At 37.6% G+C, this 16,786-nt stretch overlaps 1 protein-coding gene across 2 annotated transcripts in view; it reads left to right on the forward strand.

The window, feature by feature from the left end:
• FNIP1 (folliculin interacting protein 1) overlaps nucleotides 1-10,692 on the forward strand; it is a 156,696-nt gene extending 146,004 nt beyond the window's left edge. For both annotated transcript variants that reach the window (XM_080805058.1, XM_080805057.1), the window contains 3 exons: nucleotides 760-957; nucleotides 5,207-5,322; nucleotides 7,581-10,692. In XM_080805058.1, the coding sequence (XP_080661184.1) occupies nucleotides 760-957; nucleotides 5,207-5,322; nucleotides 7,581-7,659 (393 nt within the window). In that variant the 3' untranslated portion in view covers nucleotides 7,660-10,692. The remainder of the gene's footprint in view (nucleotides 1-759; nucleotides 958-5,206; nucleotides 5,323-7,580) is intronic.
• Nucleotides 10,693-16,786: the final 6,094 nt, after the last annotated feature.

Below are 16,786 nucleotides of genomic sequence, written 5' to 3' on the forward strand. Positions count from 1 at the left end.
TGGATGCATGCGTGCACATGTGTCTAGGTGTTTAATGACTTTTTCTTTCTGACTTAACCATATGTCTTGGAGAATCATGTTAGTACCTGGTGATTTGTTTCCTTTTTAATTGCTGTTAGCCATATTGGGGATGTACATTGTGTTAAACAGAAAAATCCAGCGAACATAAGCAGCAAGGTATTTCATATAATCTAATCAAGTGATAGTCCTTGAGGTGCTCAATCAAATTAATGTCTGACAAGTTGGGATAGTTAGCACAGAACCTTACCTTTGACTTGCTCATGTGAATTCTTTTTGTATCTTTTTAAAAAATATTAATGTTTAAATGTTAAAATGTTTAAATAAAAACTTAAAAAAGAATACAAAGTTCTGGCAATTAATTTCTACAGTGATGATTTCTTTTTCTTTTTTTTTTAAGATTTATTTATTTGGAGGGAAGAGAGGGGTAGAGGGAGATAGAGAATCTCATGCAGACTCCCCGCTGAGTAGGGAGACTGACCCTGAGATCATGACCTGTGTCAGATGCTTACCCAATGCCACCCAGGTGTCCCCAGTGATGATTTCTTTAAGGTTTCTCAGGGTATTTGTTAATTGAGTTAATTCAGTATTCCATTTTCTACTGTCAAGGATTCTTTGACAGTAACTGTCAGAATTTAATATTCTTTTATTCTGTTTTTAATATCTCTTTCTTGCCTTATTTTCTTTAACATTTATTTGAAAACATCATTTGCTTATCGTAAGATGAATTCTTTTTTCCAGCATCCAGTGTTGGATGAACCAATAGCAGAAGCTGTCTGTATTATAGCAGATATGGATAAATGGACTGTGCAAGTGGCCAGTAGCCAGAGACGAATGACAGATAATAAATTGGGAAAGGAAGTATTAGTTTCCAGTCTTGTGTCCAACCTGCTTCATTCCACTCTTCAGCTTTATAAACATAACTTATCTCCAAATTTTGTAAGTATGTGTACGGCTTGAATTATTTAGCACTCGGATAGGTGACTGAACTTTATTTAGAATGTGCCTACATTGAATACTGCTATTAGCTTCCTCTTTGTTTCCTGGAAAAAAAGATGTTATGGACTCAAGGTTTGTGTTCCTCTAAGATCCCTGTGTTGAAGCACTAACACCCACTCTGATGGTATTTGGAGATGGGCCTTTGGGAGGTAATTAGGGGTAGATTAGGTGATGAGGGTGGAGCCCTCATGATGGCATTGGTGGATCTTCTAAGAAGAGGAAGAGAGATTGTGAGGACAGAGCCAGAGGCAGTCGTCTGCATGCCCAGGTGAGAGCTCTTGCCAGAACTGGAATATACTAGCACCCTGACGTTCTCACTTCCAGCCTCCAAAACTGTGAGAAAGTAATTCTCTATTGTTTAAATCACTGAATTTGTGCCATTTTATAATGGCAGCCCAAGGGGATGTGTACATACCTATATATTGTATGGTTTCGGCAGCTAGAATTTGGTGCCTGACTAGTTTCACGTAAGTTATGGATATGTGGTATCTCTAAGCTTTGTGCAGAATGCCAATGCTTTCTGGAGCCTCTTTTTCCTGTCAGAACGTTGAAGGAACCCTCTTCATAATACTGAGTAACCTCTTACTGAAGACAGCATTTCCAGCTTTCAAAGTTCTTCTTTTTTTCTTGTTAGGACAAATAAAATACAGCTTACTTAAAAACTTATGTAGATAACATAATAAAGGCCACATATGACAAAACCATAGCTAACCTTATTCTCACTGGTGAAATATTAAAAATTTTACCCCTCTGATCACGGATAAGACATGGATGCCCACTTCTACCACTTCTCTCCATCAGACTATTAGAAAACCCTAACCAGAGCAGTTAAGCAAGAAAAAGAAAGGAATCCAAATTAGAAAGAAAGAAGTAAAATTATCTCTGTAGATGACATAATCTTAAATGTAGAAGACTTAAAAATTCCACAGAAAAAAACTGATAGAGCCTGAGGGTTACTGGGGGGTGGGGGAGTAGGGTTCGGGTGGTTTGGTTATGGACATTGAGGAGGGTATGTGCTGTGGTGAGTGCTGTGAAGTGTGTAAGCCTGATGATTCACAGACCTGTACCCCTGGGGCAAATAATACATTATATGTTAACAAAAATAATTAAAAACAAAATTAAAAAAACCTGATAGAGCTAAAAATGAATTCAACAAAATTGCGAGATACAAAATCAGCTTGCAAAGGTAGTTCCATTTACATACACTAGCAATGAACAGACTAAAATGAAGAAAGCACTTAAAATAGCATTAAAAGAATAAATTACTTAGCAATAAATTTTACCATGCACAAAAGGCTTATATACTGAAAACTAGATAACACTGCTGAAAGAAATTAATTAAGCATAAATAAAGGAAAGACATTTTCGTGTTCATAGATTGGAAGACCTACTATTATCAAGATCATAGTACTACCCCAAGTAATCTACTGATTCAAAGCAGTCCTTATAAAAATCCCAATGACATCCTTTTTTTGAAGAAATAGACTCAACCTAAAATTTGCATGGTCTCTCAAGGGACCTGAAGAGCCAAAACAATCTTAAAATAGGAAGAAAGATGGAGGACTCACACCTCCCAATTTCAAAACTTAATACAAAGTGAAAGTAATCAAAACAGTGTGATACTGGCATAAGGACAGACATATAGGCCAGTAGAATATAATAGCCCCAAAATAAGCCCTTACTTAAATGGTCAGTTGGTTTTGGACAAGGGAGCCAAGACAATTCAAAGAGGAAAGGAGCCCCTGAAAGAAATCATGCTGAGAAAACTGGATTTCCACATGGAAAAGAATGACGTTAAACCCTTTATGCCATGTACAGAAACGAACTCAAACTTGAATCTGACTTAAATTGAGTGCTTAAAGTATCTGTAAAACTGTTCAAAGAAAACATTAGGGGATAATCTTTATGGCATTTGATTTGGCAGGGATTTCTTGAATTTTACACCAAAAGCATAGGCAACAAAAGTAAAATACAGATATATGGGGCTTTGTCAAATCGAAGTTTTTGTCCACCAAAGGACATAATCAACAAGTGAAAAGACAACCTGCAGAACAGGAGAAAATATTTGTAAATCATATATGTTCAAAGAAATTGGTATCCAGAATAACAAAGAAAAACTCAATTTAAAAATAGGCAAATAGACATTTCTCTAAAGAAGATGCACACATGGTCAATGCACATATGAAAAAATCTTCAGGAGAGTACATATCGAAACCACAGTGAGATACTCCTTCACACCCATAAGTGTGGTTATGATCAAAAACACAAAAACAACAAGTATTAGCCAAAATGTGGAGAAATTGGAACCCTTGTGCATCGCTGGTGGGAATGCAAAATGGTGCAGCCTCTGGGGAAAACACTTTGGCAGTTCCTCAAGAAGTTTAACATTGTATTGCCCAGTGATCCAGCAATTCTACTTTTGGGTTTATACTCAAAACAGTTGAAAGCAGGGACTCAAAAAGATTGTACCATCATGTTTATGGCAGCATTATTTGCAATAGCCAGAAGTTGGAAACATCTCAGTCCATTACCAAATGAATGGATAAACAAAATGTGGTATAATACATAGAATGGAATATTTCAGCCAAGATAAATGAATGAAATTCTGATATATTCTGATACAATATGGATGAACCTGGAACACATTACGCTGAGAAGAGTAAGTGAAAAGGACAGATACTATAGGATTCTGCTTAAATAAGGTTTCTGGAATAGGCAAATTCATACAGACAGAAAGTAGATAGAGATTACCAAGGGCTTGGGGGAGGAGAGAATGAGGAGTTTTTATGTAATGGGTACAGAGTTAATGTTTGAGATAATGAAAAAAAGTTCTGGAAGTGGATAGGGATGATGGTTGCACAACATTGTGACTATACTTAATGCCACTGAATTGTATACTTAAAAATGGGTAATATGGGGGGTGCCTGGGTGGCTCAATCAGACATACGACTCTTGATCTCAGCTCAGGTCTTGATCTCAGGGTTGTGAGTTCAAGCCCTGTGCTGGGCTCCATGCTGTGCATGGAGCCTACTTAAAAAAAAAAAAAAGGGTAATATGGTAAATTCTCAGATATATGTAAATTATATATGCAGTTTATATATATTTGTATATGGGTATAATTTGCATTTTGTTTTTCCAAGCAGAAAGTGGGTTTTTATTAGCACTTTGGTGTTTTTTCTTTAAGTAAGCTCCACACCTAATGTGAGTCTCAGACTCCCAGCCCTAAGATCAGGAGTCCCACACATTACTGACTGAGCCAGCCAGGCGCCCCTATTAGCAGTTTTATTTTATTTTATTTTTTTAAAGATTTTATTTATTTATTTGACAGAGATCACAAGTAGGCAGAGAGGCAGGCAAAGAGAGAGGAGGAAGCAGGCTCCCCGCTGAGCAGAGAGCCCGAGGCGGGGCTCGATCCCAGGACCCTGGGATCACGAACTCGGTGGAAGGTAGAGGCTTTAACCCACTGAGCCACCCAGGCACCCCCTATTAGCAGTTTTAACAGTTGATTTTCATTGGAAAGGAATACTCTGAAGGAATTTAGTGTTTTAATACCTGAAACTCATGTATTTTTCTCAAATGTATAGCATCAATGCAGAATCACCTATTTTATTAAATTGAGCAAGTTAGTTGATAATAAATAAAGTGTGTACGTTTTAGTTTTTAATGTTCTAACTTAGAAACATCTCTCTTCTAGTAAGGACTACTGAGCATTTTCTGTGAGCTATTGCCAATGTTTTTCTTTAACTCTCTGCTGGAGAATGCAGCCTTTCCTGTGTAAATAAATTTGATATGCATCAATTTAGGAGTGTTACATTTATCAAATTTGGAATAAAAACATTTTTTAAAGTTCTGGAAATGTGTAGTGATGATAATTTCATGTCTTTTTGGATGTACTTAATGCTTCTGAATTGTACACTTAAAAATGGTTAAAATGGTAAATTTTCATTATGTATAATTTACATTTAAACAAAACAAAAACTCTGTATGATCTAATTCTGATATTAACTAGAAAAGAATTACAATCTTTTAGCTAAAATTTAAAGCAAATGTGCTTTAAAACTGTGCTCCAAATTTTAGTTTATGTGGGAATAACTAAACTGAATTGTCATAACCATGATGCCTTGGAAAACCATTACTTCGAAGTAGAAACTATTTTCTTACCTGGTTCTTGTTTCCCCCTTAACTGCAGTGTGTAATGCATCTTGAAGACCGATTACAGGAGTTATACTTCAAGAGCAGAATGCTGTCTGAGTACCTGAGGGGACAGATGCGTGTTCACGTCAAGGAACTAGGAGTGGTTCTAGGGTATGTTTGTGGCTTTCTCATTGCACTTTCTTTAGGCAAAGAATATTCCCAGAATTACTTTTTAGAAGTTGGACACTGTTATCAGTTGGGTTGCTCTGTACCATATAAAAGCAGATCCCTGGCTTCCACTGATCTGAAAGACATTGTCCCTTATACTATTACAGTAAGTTGAGAAACTTGTAATTTACATATGTTGTAAACTCATCCTTCCCAGCATCTGCCCTGTCATCCAAATGAGCTGACTGAAGTAACATCATTCTGTGGGTGGTAGTACATTAACTACATATTATTACTCCTCCATTATTTTTATATTGTGTCTGTCTGCTTTGCAGTTATCCCTGGGAAGAAGACATTTTTCTAAAATGCTAACTGAAGGAGGAACAGGAAATTGGTGGGAAACACTGATTAGCCCTTTTCATTATAGTCTGTAGTCACTAGTCACTTTGCCTGTGTTCGTTCTATGGCTACGTGCGTGTGTGTGTGTGTGTGTGTGTGTATGTGTGTGAATTATTTCCCCAAATCCTAGTTGCATAAATTGAAACAAGCTGGAACTTTTTTAAATTGAGCTTTTTAGAAGGGAGAGAGGAACAATATCAAGTAGCAACCGTGTCAGAAACCAAATTAAATTCTTTCATTAATATTACTCCTCATCATCTAGATTGGATATAGATGATTCTGTATGTGTCATGCCATCATTTAAAAGAAATTAAACTAGTTTTTAATGTAATATGCATATAACCAAATTTTACAGTGCATTTTGACATAAAATGAAAATTAAGTTGTTAGTGTCTTTTCCCTAACTTCTGATCCTCGCCCAAACACAATTAATGGATTGTTTCTTCTTACAGAATTTTTAAATATATAGGATAAAAAGTATAAATTGATTTATTTTCTACATATCATGGTGCTACTTGCCTTTTAATATATCGTAAATGTTCATATAATATAAGTACATACTGATTTATCTTGTTACTTTTAATGGTTGTATAGCATTTCATTATATAGTAGAATTTAGATTATTTTCAGGTTTTGTGCTATTATAAATCAATGCTGGAATGAATATAAATCTTTGAAGTTCATAGGATAAATTTTTAGAAGTAGAATTTTTGGTTAAAGGACGTATGTATTAAATTTTTGATGGATATTGTTTGTTATTGTGATAGGTAATACTAAAGGTTGTCCAAAAAGTATCAGAATAAAGACTCACAGTCAGCAGGAAGCACACTCTTCCTACTACTGCTGGCTATTGCCAAACTTTTTCATCTTTCTCAAGCAACTAGCTGAAAAAATACGTGATTTTATTCAGATTTATTCTATATGAATAAGTCTATAATAAAGATGTATTTTTTTTAAGATTTTATTTATCTATTTGACAGAGATCACAAGTAGGCAGAAAGGCAGGTAGAGAGAGAGGGGGAAGCACGCTCCCCGCGGAGCAGAGCGCCCGATGTGGGGCTCGATCCCAGGACCCTGAGATCATGACCTGAGCCGAAGGCAGAGGCTTTAACCCACTGAGCCACCCAGGTGCCCCTAAAGATGTATTTTTAAGAAGCTTCCATTACAAAAAAAGCAGCAGCAGCAGCCCCCATTACTTCTTCTCAGTACTTTTTTAAAAAAAGATTTTATTTTATTTTATTTTATTATTTGTTTGTTTGTTTGTTTGTTTATGAGAGAGAACGCGCAAAAGAGTATGTGTGTGTGTAGTGGGGGTAGGGTGGAGGAAGAGGGAGAGAATCTCAAGTGGTCTCCACTTGCCCTGAGTGCAGAGCCCTGTGCAGGGCTCTTTCTCATGACCCTGAAATCATGACCAGAGCCAAAACCAAGAGTTCGTTGGATGCTTTACTGACTGAGCCACCCAGGGACCCCCCCAAGTACTTCTGTAGAAACATTTGTATCCAAGACCATATGGTGGACACAATTACTCTATTATTAGACTTTATTGTATTTCTTAAGATACTGTGCCTTGCCCTGATGCCTGTTCTATTAGCAGATCAGTGAAATGCTTTCCTACATCCATGACTTAGTTACTAATAGGGTTTCAGTGGTTTTGTTTTTTAAAAAATCTTTTGTTCTGGTTTTTACATACTGAAGCATTTCTACTTTGTGTTATCATTAATTCCCTTTTTACCCTTTTCCTATTGGCCAGAGTGGCCTAGGTTCTTGACTGCTGAGATGTGGTATGTAACAGTTATTGCCTGTGAGACTCATGTATTGGTTACAGAAACCCTAAACTGAGATTTTTGTTTTCTTTATTTCAGGATTGAATCCAGTGATCTTCCTCTTCTGGCTGCTGTAGCAAGCACTCACTCTCCATATGTTGCTCAGATACTTCTTTAATATAAAGGTTGTTAGAATTAACTCTGGTAGAAAGTTAAACAGAAACTAAGGAAGTAGATGCAACATTCATTTATGGCAGTTTTTTTTCCCGGTTAGACTTCGATCTGAATGAGTCAAGTGCCTGGGTATCCTGTGTTGCAGTATACATTGTGTGATCATTGGATTGCTTTTTTCTTTTAGCTGGACTTTTGGGTGGTGGTATACTTTTAAGCAAGTGAAAGTAAAATAGCATAAATAATTTTGAGGGAAAGCATTTGAAAAAGCCAAAGTGTAGAAATTTCTAAATGAGTAATAACATCAAGGAATTTCATATGATCACTCCCGTGTTGCCACACTCATAAACAGTGGTGGATGTTTGATGATTCAGTGGCTCAGAAATAATCATTTCACTAGTTTTAATTCCTTATTTCTAAGGTATGGATAGATTATAAAAGCTTATTCTTTTGTTTTTCAATTCAAAATAGCTAATTTTGGGGTATTTCTCAGAGTATTTTAAACAGCCAGTTAGTTATAATAAATCCAGAATAATGAGTGTAAATGTGTGTATGTTATCCATCCAAGTGTTCATACGTATCTATTTTTTAAAACAGAGGTAGAAATACAAAATTGATTGGTAAACATGCCCTTTTTTAAAATAATATTTTCAACTAGTATCAATTGTAAATAATGTTTAAATGTTACTCTCTGGTGAATTTTCTGTTCACACACCTTAAAATGTAACTAAAGCTGATCTTTTTTTAAGGCTGAGGAGTGTAGATTCCCCAAATAAGAATACTACTTTATACCATTTCTTTTGTTTATAAGTATAAGCTAATTCTTATAAATGTTAATATTTACATATTTGCATCTAATTTAATAAATGAAAATTAGGATTAAAAATTACACCAAAGCATTGGGAAAAATAATACTGTTTTCTTTAAAAGCGCTCAGGTAGCCAAGGCTTTTGCTTTCAGTATCAGCCCCTCTTGAACCCACAGGAACTGAATATTTGTTTCACTGCTTCATAATATTCAGTTTACACTAATAGAGCTTATTATAAATTCTTAAGATTATTCTCTTTCTTCTGACAGCCCCCCTTCCAAAATCTAATTTTTTTTCAAATATTTTCACTTTTCAGTTATTAGTGTTTTTGTATATATTGTTGAGTGTTGCTTATGAGAAAGGCTAATATGGAACCAAACTCTTGTAAGTAATGTAAATAGAAAGATGGGTAGATAAAGTTTTCAATATGCTCTACTACCTCAGTTTACTTGAATACTACATTATAGTTTATTCTTTACTTATCTGATCAAAGATACTTTTAATGCTAGATGTGAAATTGGTTTCTGCTTTCATGGACTATTTTCATCATAATTAATTGATTAGCTTAAAAAAACCCCTTGCTTATTCTCTTACTAAGTATAATTACTGTATAATACATTCATTCTTGCTGTTTGAATTTTCAGTAATTAAGGAAAATTTCTGCGGTTTGTTTAGTCTTTGGCCTTGAATTTATAGTGTTGGATCACATTTTTGCCTTGTTCTTTATGTATTCAAGAAATCTCCAACTAGACAAGAAATGGTTGTTTTGATGGAGTGTAAACCTGAAATTGTGCCTGCAATCACTTTTGTTCCTGCATCCTATCAACTGGTCCCAGCTAGTACCTGAGTCTCCCATGGATGACTTGCTGCCAAAGAGTATTTATGGATCTGTTTTCTTTGGCTTAATATTCTTATTCCATTAATTATTGAAATTCTTCCCTCTTTTATTGGTTGGAATTCTATAAATCAGTCTCTTTGGCAGAATTCAGAATATAGACAGATTCATAGGTGGGCCATTGTACATTATTTTTTTTACTGTAGTTCAGAATGACATGTAACTATCAAACTATTCGAAGTCCTGTTTGAAATCTCTAATTATCATCTAGGAAATCTAGTCTTCAATAAATGGATGGCCCATCCTACTGTTCCTTTTAAAACTTTGGGGGTGCCTGGGTGATTCAGTCATTTAAGCATCTGCCTTTGGCTCAGGTCATGATCCCAGTGTCCTGGGATCGAGTCCTGCATTGGGCTCCCTGCTTAGCAGGGAGCCTGCTTCTCCCTATCCCACTCCCCCTGCTTGTGCTCTCTCTCTGTCAAATAAATAAATAAAATCTTTTAAAAAAACAAAACAAAAAAACTAAGCTTTGCAGGGCACCTTGGTGGTTCAGTCAGTTAAGTGTCTGCCTTCAGCTCTGGTCATGATCCCAGGGACCTACCTGCTTCTATCCTCCTTACGCGTGCTCTCTCTTGCTGTCTCTCTCTCTCAAATAAATAAAATCTTCAAAAAAAAGAAAAGAAAACTAAGCTTTGCTCAGAAGGAAGAGGCCTATAGTTTCTTATGGAATCATTAATCCTTATAGGATTCCTGAGTTTTATAATTCCTAACCCTCTGTAATTTCTACTGCCTTCATCATAGTCTTGTTTTTCTTTACACAAAGCCCAAGGAATGAGCTGCTACTTCTTTAAAGTGTGATCATTATGATGAATGTGAAGAGTTTTGGCCTGTTCAAAATAATTTTTTCGGCTTCCTATGGTACAGACAGATATGTGTTAACATATTTTTAAAAACCTGTTTGTTTCAACAGGAAAAAAAAAACTGTTGCAACAGGAAATGAAAAAGGGATCTTTTACATTATAGATTTAAAACTAATTTTTCCTTGTATATAAACTAATTGGTTTGATTTGAAATATTCCTGGATTTTTTTAATGTCTTAATACTGAGTTTGAAAATGTTAAGTGCAATAAACGTACTAGCACAGATTTCGTTTTGTTGCAGTTGGCATACACTGGGGATGATCACTTTAAAAAAAAAAACAATTTTACACAATGCCTACTTCTGGTGGATGTCTTATGAGATTGTTCTGCTTTCTCTTAAGTTATTTAGATGGTGGAATATGTAAATGTACATACTTGTTCCTTGTTCTGTATACATTTCTCAAATGTACACCTGTATTATAATAACCTCCCAGTTCTAGGGGAAATTTGTGCAATAAACACACATCAATTTGATGGATGATGTTGGTCTTTATTTCATGTGTAAATAAGGCATATGTAATATTATGGACTCTGGTGTCCACTCACTTCTATAGTTTTCACATGTGTGGCAGTTGTAGATATGTGACCTTTTTCATAAAGTCCTTCTTTAATCCCGTATTTCTTTAATGGTTAGTAGAATCTACTTTCTGAGGTGGTGTGTGAATCAAGTGACATAATGAACATTAAAAATTTATCTCAATGCATGGAACACCCCACGTGCTTAGTAATTCTTGTCTGCTGCTATTACTGGGTAATCTGTCCAGCCTCCCCACTGTGGACTCTAGCTGTTGTGGGGAGAATTTAACATTATATTCTGATGAATGAAAATATAGTCATAAAAAATATACTGGTATAGTGTTCCATTTGTCCTGTTCCTCATGATGACAAATAGAAAATTTCAACTGCTTTTTTGAAAACAAACTAAAAATATTTAAAACCTAGAAGAAGCCATGTAAACTGGTTAAGAACATTGTATTCTATGCAAATTACCATGGACTTTACAATTAAACCAAAATGCTTGGTTTGGGTTCTAATCCTGCTTTGTTCACTGATTTGCATGTGATTCTGAGCAAGTCTATCCTCTTCATCTTCATTATAGGGTAAGTAAGCTCTTTCATCAGTCCAGAGTGCCAGGTCTACAGCAGTGATTCATTCCTGAAGAGGCTTTTGAGATGCTACCTTATGTCACTCAGGCCAGTTGATTTGGGCAGACTTAGGTCAGGAGGCAGGATTAGACCAGTGACTTTTTGTAGTGCCTGTTTTCACATCATTTTATATAAATATATACATGTGATATATGTGTGTGTGTGTATGTATCACTCTTATATTTGACTAAAGAAAGTGCACTATTTTTTTTAAGATTTTATTTATTTGAGAGAGAGAGAATGAGAGACAGTGACCACGAGAAGAGGGAGGGTCAAAGGGAGCAGACTCCCCGCCGAGCAGGGAGCCCGATGCGGGACTCGATCCCGGGACTCCAGGATCATGACCTGAGCCGAAGGCAATCGCTTAACCAACTGAGCCACCCAGGCACCCCAAGTGCACTATTTTAAAGCAGAGAGGAAATATAAAGTATTTGGGAAGACTCCATCAGATATTTTAAAGATTTATAACTGGGTACCTGTGTCAGTAAGTGCTGTTGCTGAATACAAATTTAGAGAAATATTGGAACATTTCTGAGAAGCAGAAATGATTTTGGTAATAAGAATCTGTAACACAGGGGTGCCTGGGTGGCTCAGTGGGTTAAGCGTCTGCCTTCAGCTCAGGTCATGATTCCAGGATCCTGGGATCGAGCCCTACATCGGGCTCTTTGCTCAGTGGGGAGCCTGCTTCCCTTCCTCTCTCTCTGCCTGCCTCTCTGCCTACTTGTGATCTCTGTCTGAGTAAGAAATAATGTCTTTTTTTAAAAAAATCTGTAACACAGAATTTAATCTGAGATCATACTGTCTTTCCATGAGCGTCCGTTTGCTCAGACCAGAATGGTTTCCAACTGTATGTGGTGACAAACATATTAGAAAAGATAATCTCGGGCGCCTGGGTGGCTCAGTTGGTTGGGCGACTGCCTTCAGCTCAGGTCGTGATCCCAGGGTCCTGGGATCGAATCCCGCATCGGGCTCCCTGCTCCATGGGGAGTCTGCTCCCTCTGACCTTCTCCCCTCTCATGCTCTCTCTCGCTCTCTCTCAAATAAATAAAATCTTTAAAAAAAAAAAAAAGATAATCTGGTATTTGTTTTTGCTAGAGACCAAACCCAAGGTGAAGGTACAAGGGGAGCTGAGGAACTGTAGCTTTGAGTAGGAAGGACTTAGATATAAAGGCTGAGGTTAGAGAGTGTAGTGCTTATCCTTGTTTTGGAGTGCAGACCATGGACTTGGTGTTGTTTGTTCTAGGTTAAACCTTTGAGACATCCCTAAAAAAAAATTAATAAATAAAGGAAATAAAGCAGTCCAATAGAGATTTTTAAAGAGTATGTGAAATTCCCATTCATTATGTCAAGAGAACTTTGGTGGTATTAAAGCATATGCTCAGCTTCCACCAACCCCCACTGTGTAGTCTGAGATTTGGTCCCTTTTAATTCCTTTAGAAGGGACTTTGGTCAAAATGTGAGCCTAGACCAATCCCTTCATTAAATTGCAGACAGATCTCTGGGTTAACACTGATTAGACTACCTCCCAAGATAAATCTGTATTTACTCTTAAGGAGTACTAAGTTGAAGAGGCTTGAGGTCCCTTGTTTTCCAAGTGACTGTTTTAACAAGGGCAGTCCAAATATAGGTCTCTATATTCATCTCAGTGCTCTATTCAGATTCTTGGTAAAGGCAACGTTATCTAAATTGCCTCAAAGGGACTCACATTGTTGAAATGTGTAAATATAAGGGAGGTATTTTCTCAAGAAACTGTGAGGCCACTCTTACGTCACACAATTAGTCCAGCAATCACAAGTCAGTATCCTCCATTGTGTGAAGAGGCTTGGAATTAAGTTGGGTCAGATTAGTTCAGAACCGGAGTTAGTTTAAAGTAGTTTTTAAACCTTGTCACATACTGGCAACACCTAGGTAGGGGTGCTTGGGTGGCTGTCCTTAAGCATCTGCTGTTCGGCTCAGGTCATGATCCCAGGGTCCTAGGATCCAGCCAGGCATTGGGCTCACTGCTGGGCTGGAAGCCTGCTTCTCCCTCTCCTACTCCCCCTGCTCGTGTTCCCTCTCTGTCTCTCTCTCTGTCAAATAAAATATAAAACAAAACAAAACACGTAGGTAGCTTTTGAGAAATACTAATTCCTAGACCCAACTCTCAGGTTCTGATTTAATGACCATAATTGATGTGGATTTGGGCCAAAACATGCTCCCCCCCCCCCTTAAGTAGTGACTGCATTTCCCAGCATATTCCAGATCTCAAGTCTTTACTTCATTCCAGGTGCTATTAAAACCAGTGCTCTTTACTCCCATATTTTTGTTGGTTCGCTATTTTTTTTTGGTAAGATAGCCATTCTGATGTCTGCCTAATTAGGATTTGGTTTTGCATAAAACATTTGCTCAGCCAGGCCTCTTTCTTTGCCATTAGAGAAAAATCAAGTGCCCCCCCCCACCTTTTTTAAACAGCAAAATCCCTTCTTAATTACTTAGTCCTTAGATACTTCCATTTGTTCATTCAGCAAATACTCATTGAGCACCTGTTACATGCTGGGCATAAGTCGGTGCCAGCTATATGCAGTAAATAACACAAACCTGTGTTCCCCACTGGTGGGGGAGATAGATGAAAATATGGTGTCAGGTTGTGGTAAGAGTGATGAAGAAAAGGTAGGGTAAGGAGTCAAGCCTTTTTTTTTTTTTTTTTTTAAGATTTAACCATGTTTTGTTTTTCCCAGAATTGAATAAACTGCTTGCATTCAGAACCATTATTTTTCCTTTCAGGTACCAGGTAGTATTGGTAAATAATATCCTAGAGGTTGCCTTTTCTCCAAAAATAGCAATTAAGAGTTTTCACTGTCTATTCACTTTTTTCAGCATACCAGAGCACAATATAAAATGGTAAGGACAAGAAAGATTTTGAACATGTGCTTAAGTTTAGGTTGTGTGTAGTTACCATGAACATTGTTTTTGCTACTGCTGTCTTATGATAGAGCTAATAGTTATTTTTATGTAATTTTTTTCATGAAACATTAATATACAGAAAAATCAAATATACACTAGTATAACCATAACTTTGGTCAAGAAACAAATTCTAGTAACCTAGAAGCCCCTTCCTCCTTGTGTCCTATCCTGATCATAATACTCTTCCTTAACATTTTTGTAACTGCAACCTGATTTTTGTGAACATCATCTCCCTTTTTCTTTATAATTTTTTATCTGTTCTCTGCATGCCAAAGTGGTATAATTTAATTTTGCTTGTATTTGAGCCCTGTGTTACAATTCTACTTCATATTTTGTTTTGCTTTTTTCCCTCTCAACATTATGGTGGAGGTTCAGCCACTGAATCCAGTGGTTTATTAATCCACTGAATGAATATACCATAATATTCTGTTATGGATGGACACTGGTGTTATTTTTAGTTCTTGGCTAATATGAACAGTGAACATTTTTGCTCATCTTTTCTAGTGTATATGGGTATTCTTCCGGACATATTATCAAGGACTGGACTTGCTGTGAAAGGGTTATGTTTCAGCTATACTAGATTTTTCTACCAAAGCAGTTTCCTAGTTTACACAGAACCTGCAGTTTGTGACAATTCTTGTTGTTCCACATCCTTATGAATACATAAATGTGTTTCTTAAAGTCATTAATGAAAAAAAATTAGATGTTAAAAAAAATCTTTCTGGTTTAAATAGAAATGGTCTATCATAGACACAAATTGAGATGTTTGCCCTGAAGTCTAAGCTCCTGCTCATCATGCTTTAATTCCTTTCTCCTCTTTAAAATATTTATGTGGCCCTAGAAACTGATGTTGAAGAATGTAAGGGCTCATTTTTTGTGATCCTAGGCAGATCTTTGAGAAGATATTTATACGCACAAAAAATGACGAAAATGGGTCATCGCAATTCCTTGTAATCTCTCCACAGTTAATTTCCAGAATGGCTGAACCACAACTTTCCTGGTAGGGTTTCTGACCCATATTCAAAAGGGAAATGTGCTAATATGTTGTAAACTTGCAAGTTTGGGCAAGTCCAACGACCAAAAGAAAACAAAACTATTATTTATATATTTTTTCAAAGAAAATCCTATTATTTTCTTTTTTTTCCCCCAAAGATTTTATTTATTTATTTGACAGAGATCACAAGCAGGCAGAGAGAGGAAGGAAAGCAGGCTCCCCGCCGAGAAGAGCGCCGGATGCGGGGCTCGATCCCCGTACGCTGGGATCATGACCTGAGCTGAAGGCAGAGGCTTTAACCCACTGAGCCACCTAGGCGCCCCCAGAACTATTATTAATATCAGCCATCATTACCAGGTACGAGAAATATGTTGCTGTCTGAATTCTCCTTTACCTTTTCTCTAAAATACGGCACGTCATTAGAAAACTGAATAACGTAATCATCATTAATCACTTTGAATTATTGAGTGAGCTATGCAAACTGCCGTGAGAAATACTAAGATGTACCTAGATGTGGTATACAGACTTAAGAAAGCTTAAAATTCAATAAAAAGAACATGCCCATGATGTCTACGAAGTAAGAACTTTGAGACCAGTGCAGCCCATCAGCGCGCCAAAGGGACAGAAGTGAAAAACACCGTTCTACGACGAATGGACTCTGGAATTCTCCGTTTTCTCACAGTGAAAACCCAATTTGCAGGTGTCTGGCTATCCTGAAGAATGTTTTTTTTTCTTACCAAGGGACCAGTAAATTAGTGGAAGTTGGCTTTATTCGCTCTGTTGGGAAACAGGCTAGTATGTAAAATGCAGTGCGAAATTGGTCACTCGAGTCCAGGCGGCCCTAAATCCTTCGCGAATCAGCACTAACCGGGAGCTGGCCACAGGACCGGCGCCCAATCCCTGTTCAAGGCCGCGAGACTTTAATTTCTGTGCCCCGATCTCAGTACGTCCGTAATGGACAGGACAAGTACTTTCTGACGGTCTCCTTCCACAGGAGATTTATTAAAAGAAACGCACCGAAGAGAGTGAACTTCCCCGTTCGCGGAGCGGTAGCGACGATTTCTGCACTTTCTCCAAGGGAGGGGTGCCGGCGTTGCAGAATAGTAGCTTGGCCCCAGGCTTGGCCACACCCTGAGTTTCCGGATTAGGGCACAAACAGAACCCTCCCCCCACAACGTTTAACCTTACCGCTCTGCCCCAACAGGCTATTTTAGCTCAGGCCCCTACGGTGTGCTTCCGGTCCCTGCACCGGAAGTTGGAACAGCTGAAACCGCAAATCCGAGGCGGGTCCCGTGACTGGTTCAGGTAAGATCTCGCGACGTGTCTTCAAATCTCACGAAGAAGGGTCGGAAGAGGTCTAACTGCACCGCCCCAGTTTTTACGTCACCGCGGAGACACGCCCTTGGGTGCTCGTTTGCGTGTTCGCCCTGCTGCGCATGCGCACGCGCACTCGCCCTCCTTCCGCACCCGTGCGGGCTTCCCTCTGGCC

The sequence above is a fragment of the Martes martes genome (assembly GCF_963455335.1).
Source record: "Martes martes genome assembly, chromosome: 5".
In the NCBI taxonomy this organism is placed as follows: Eukaryota; Metazoa; Chordata; class Mammalia; order Carnivora; family Mustelidae; genus Martes; species Martes martes.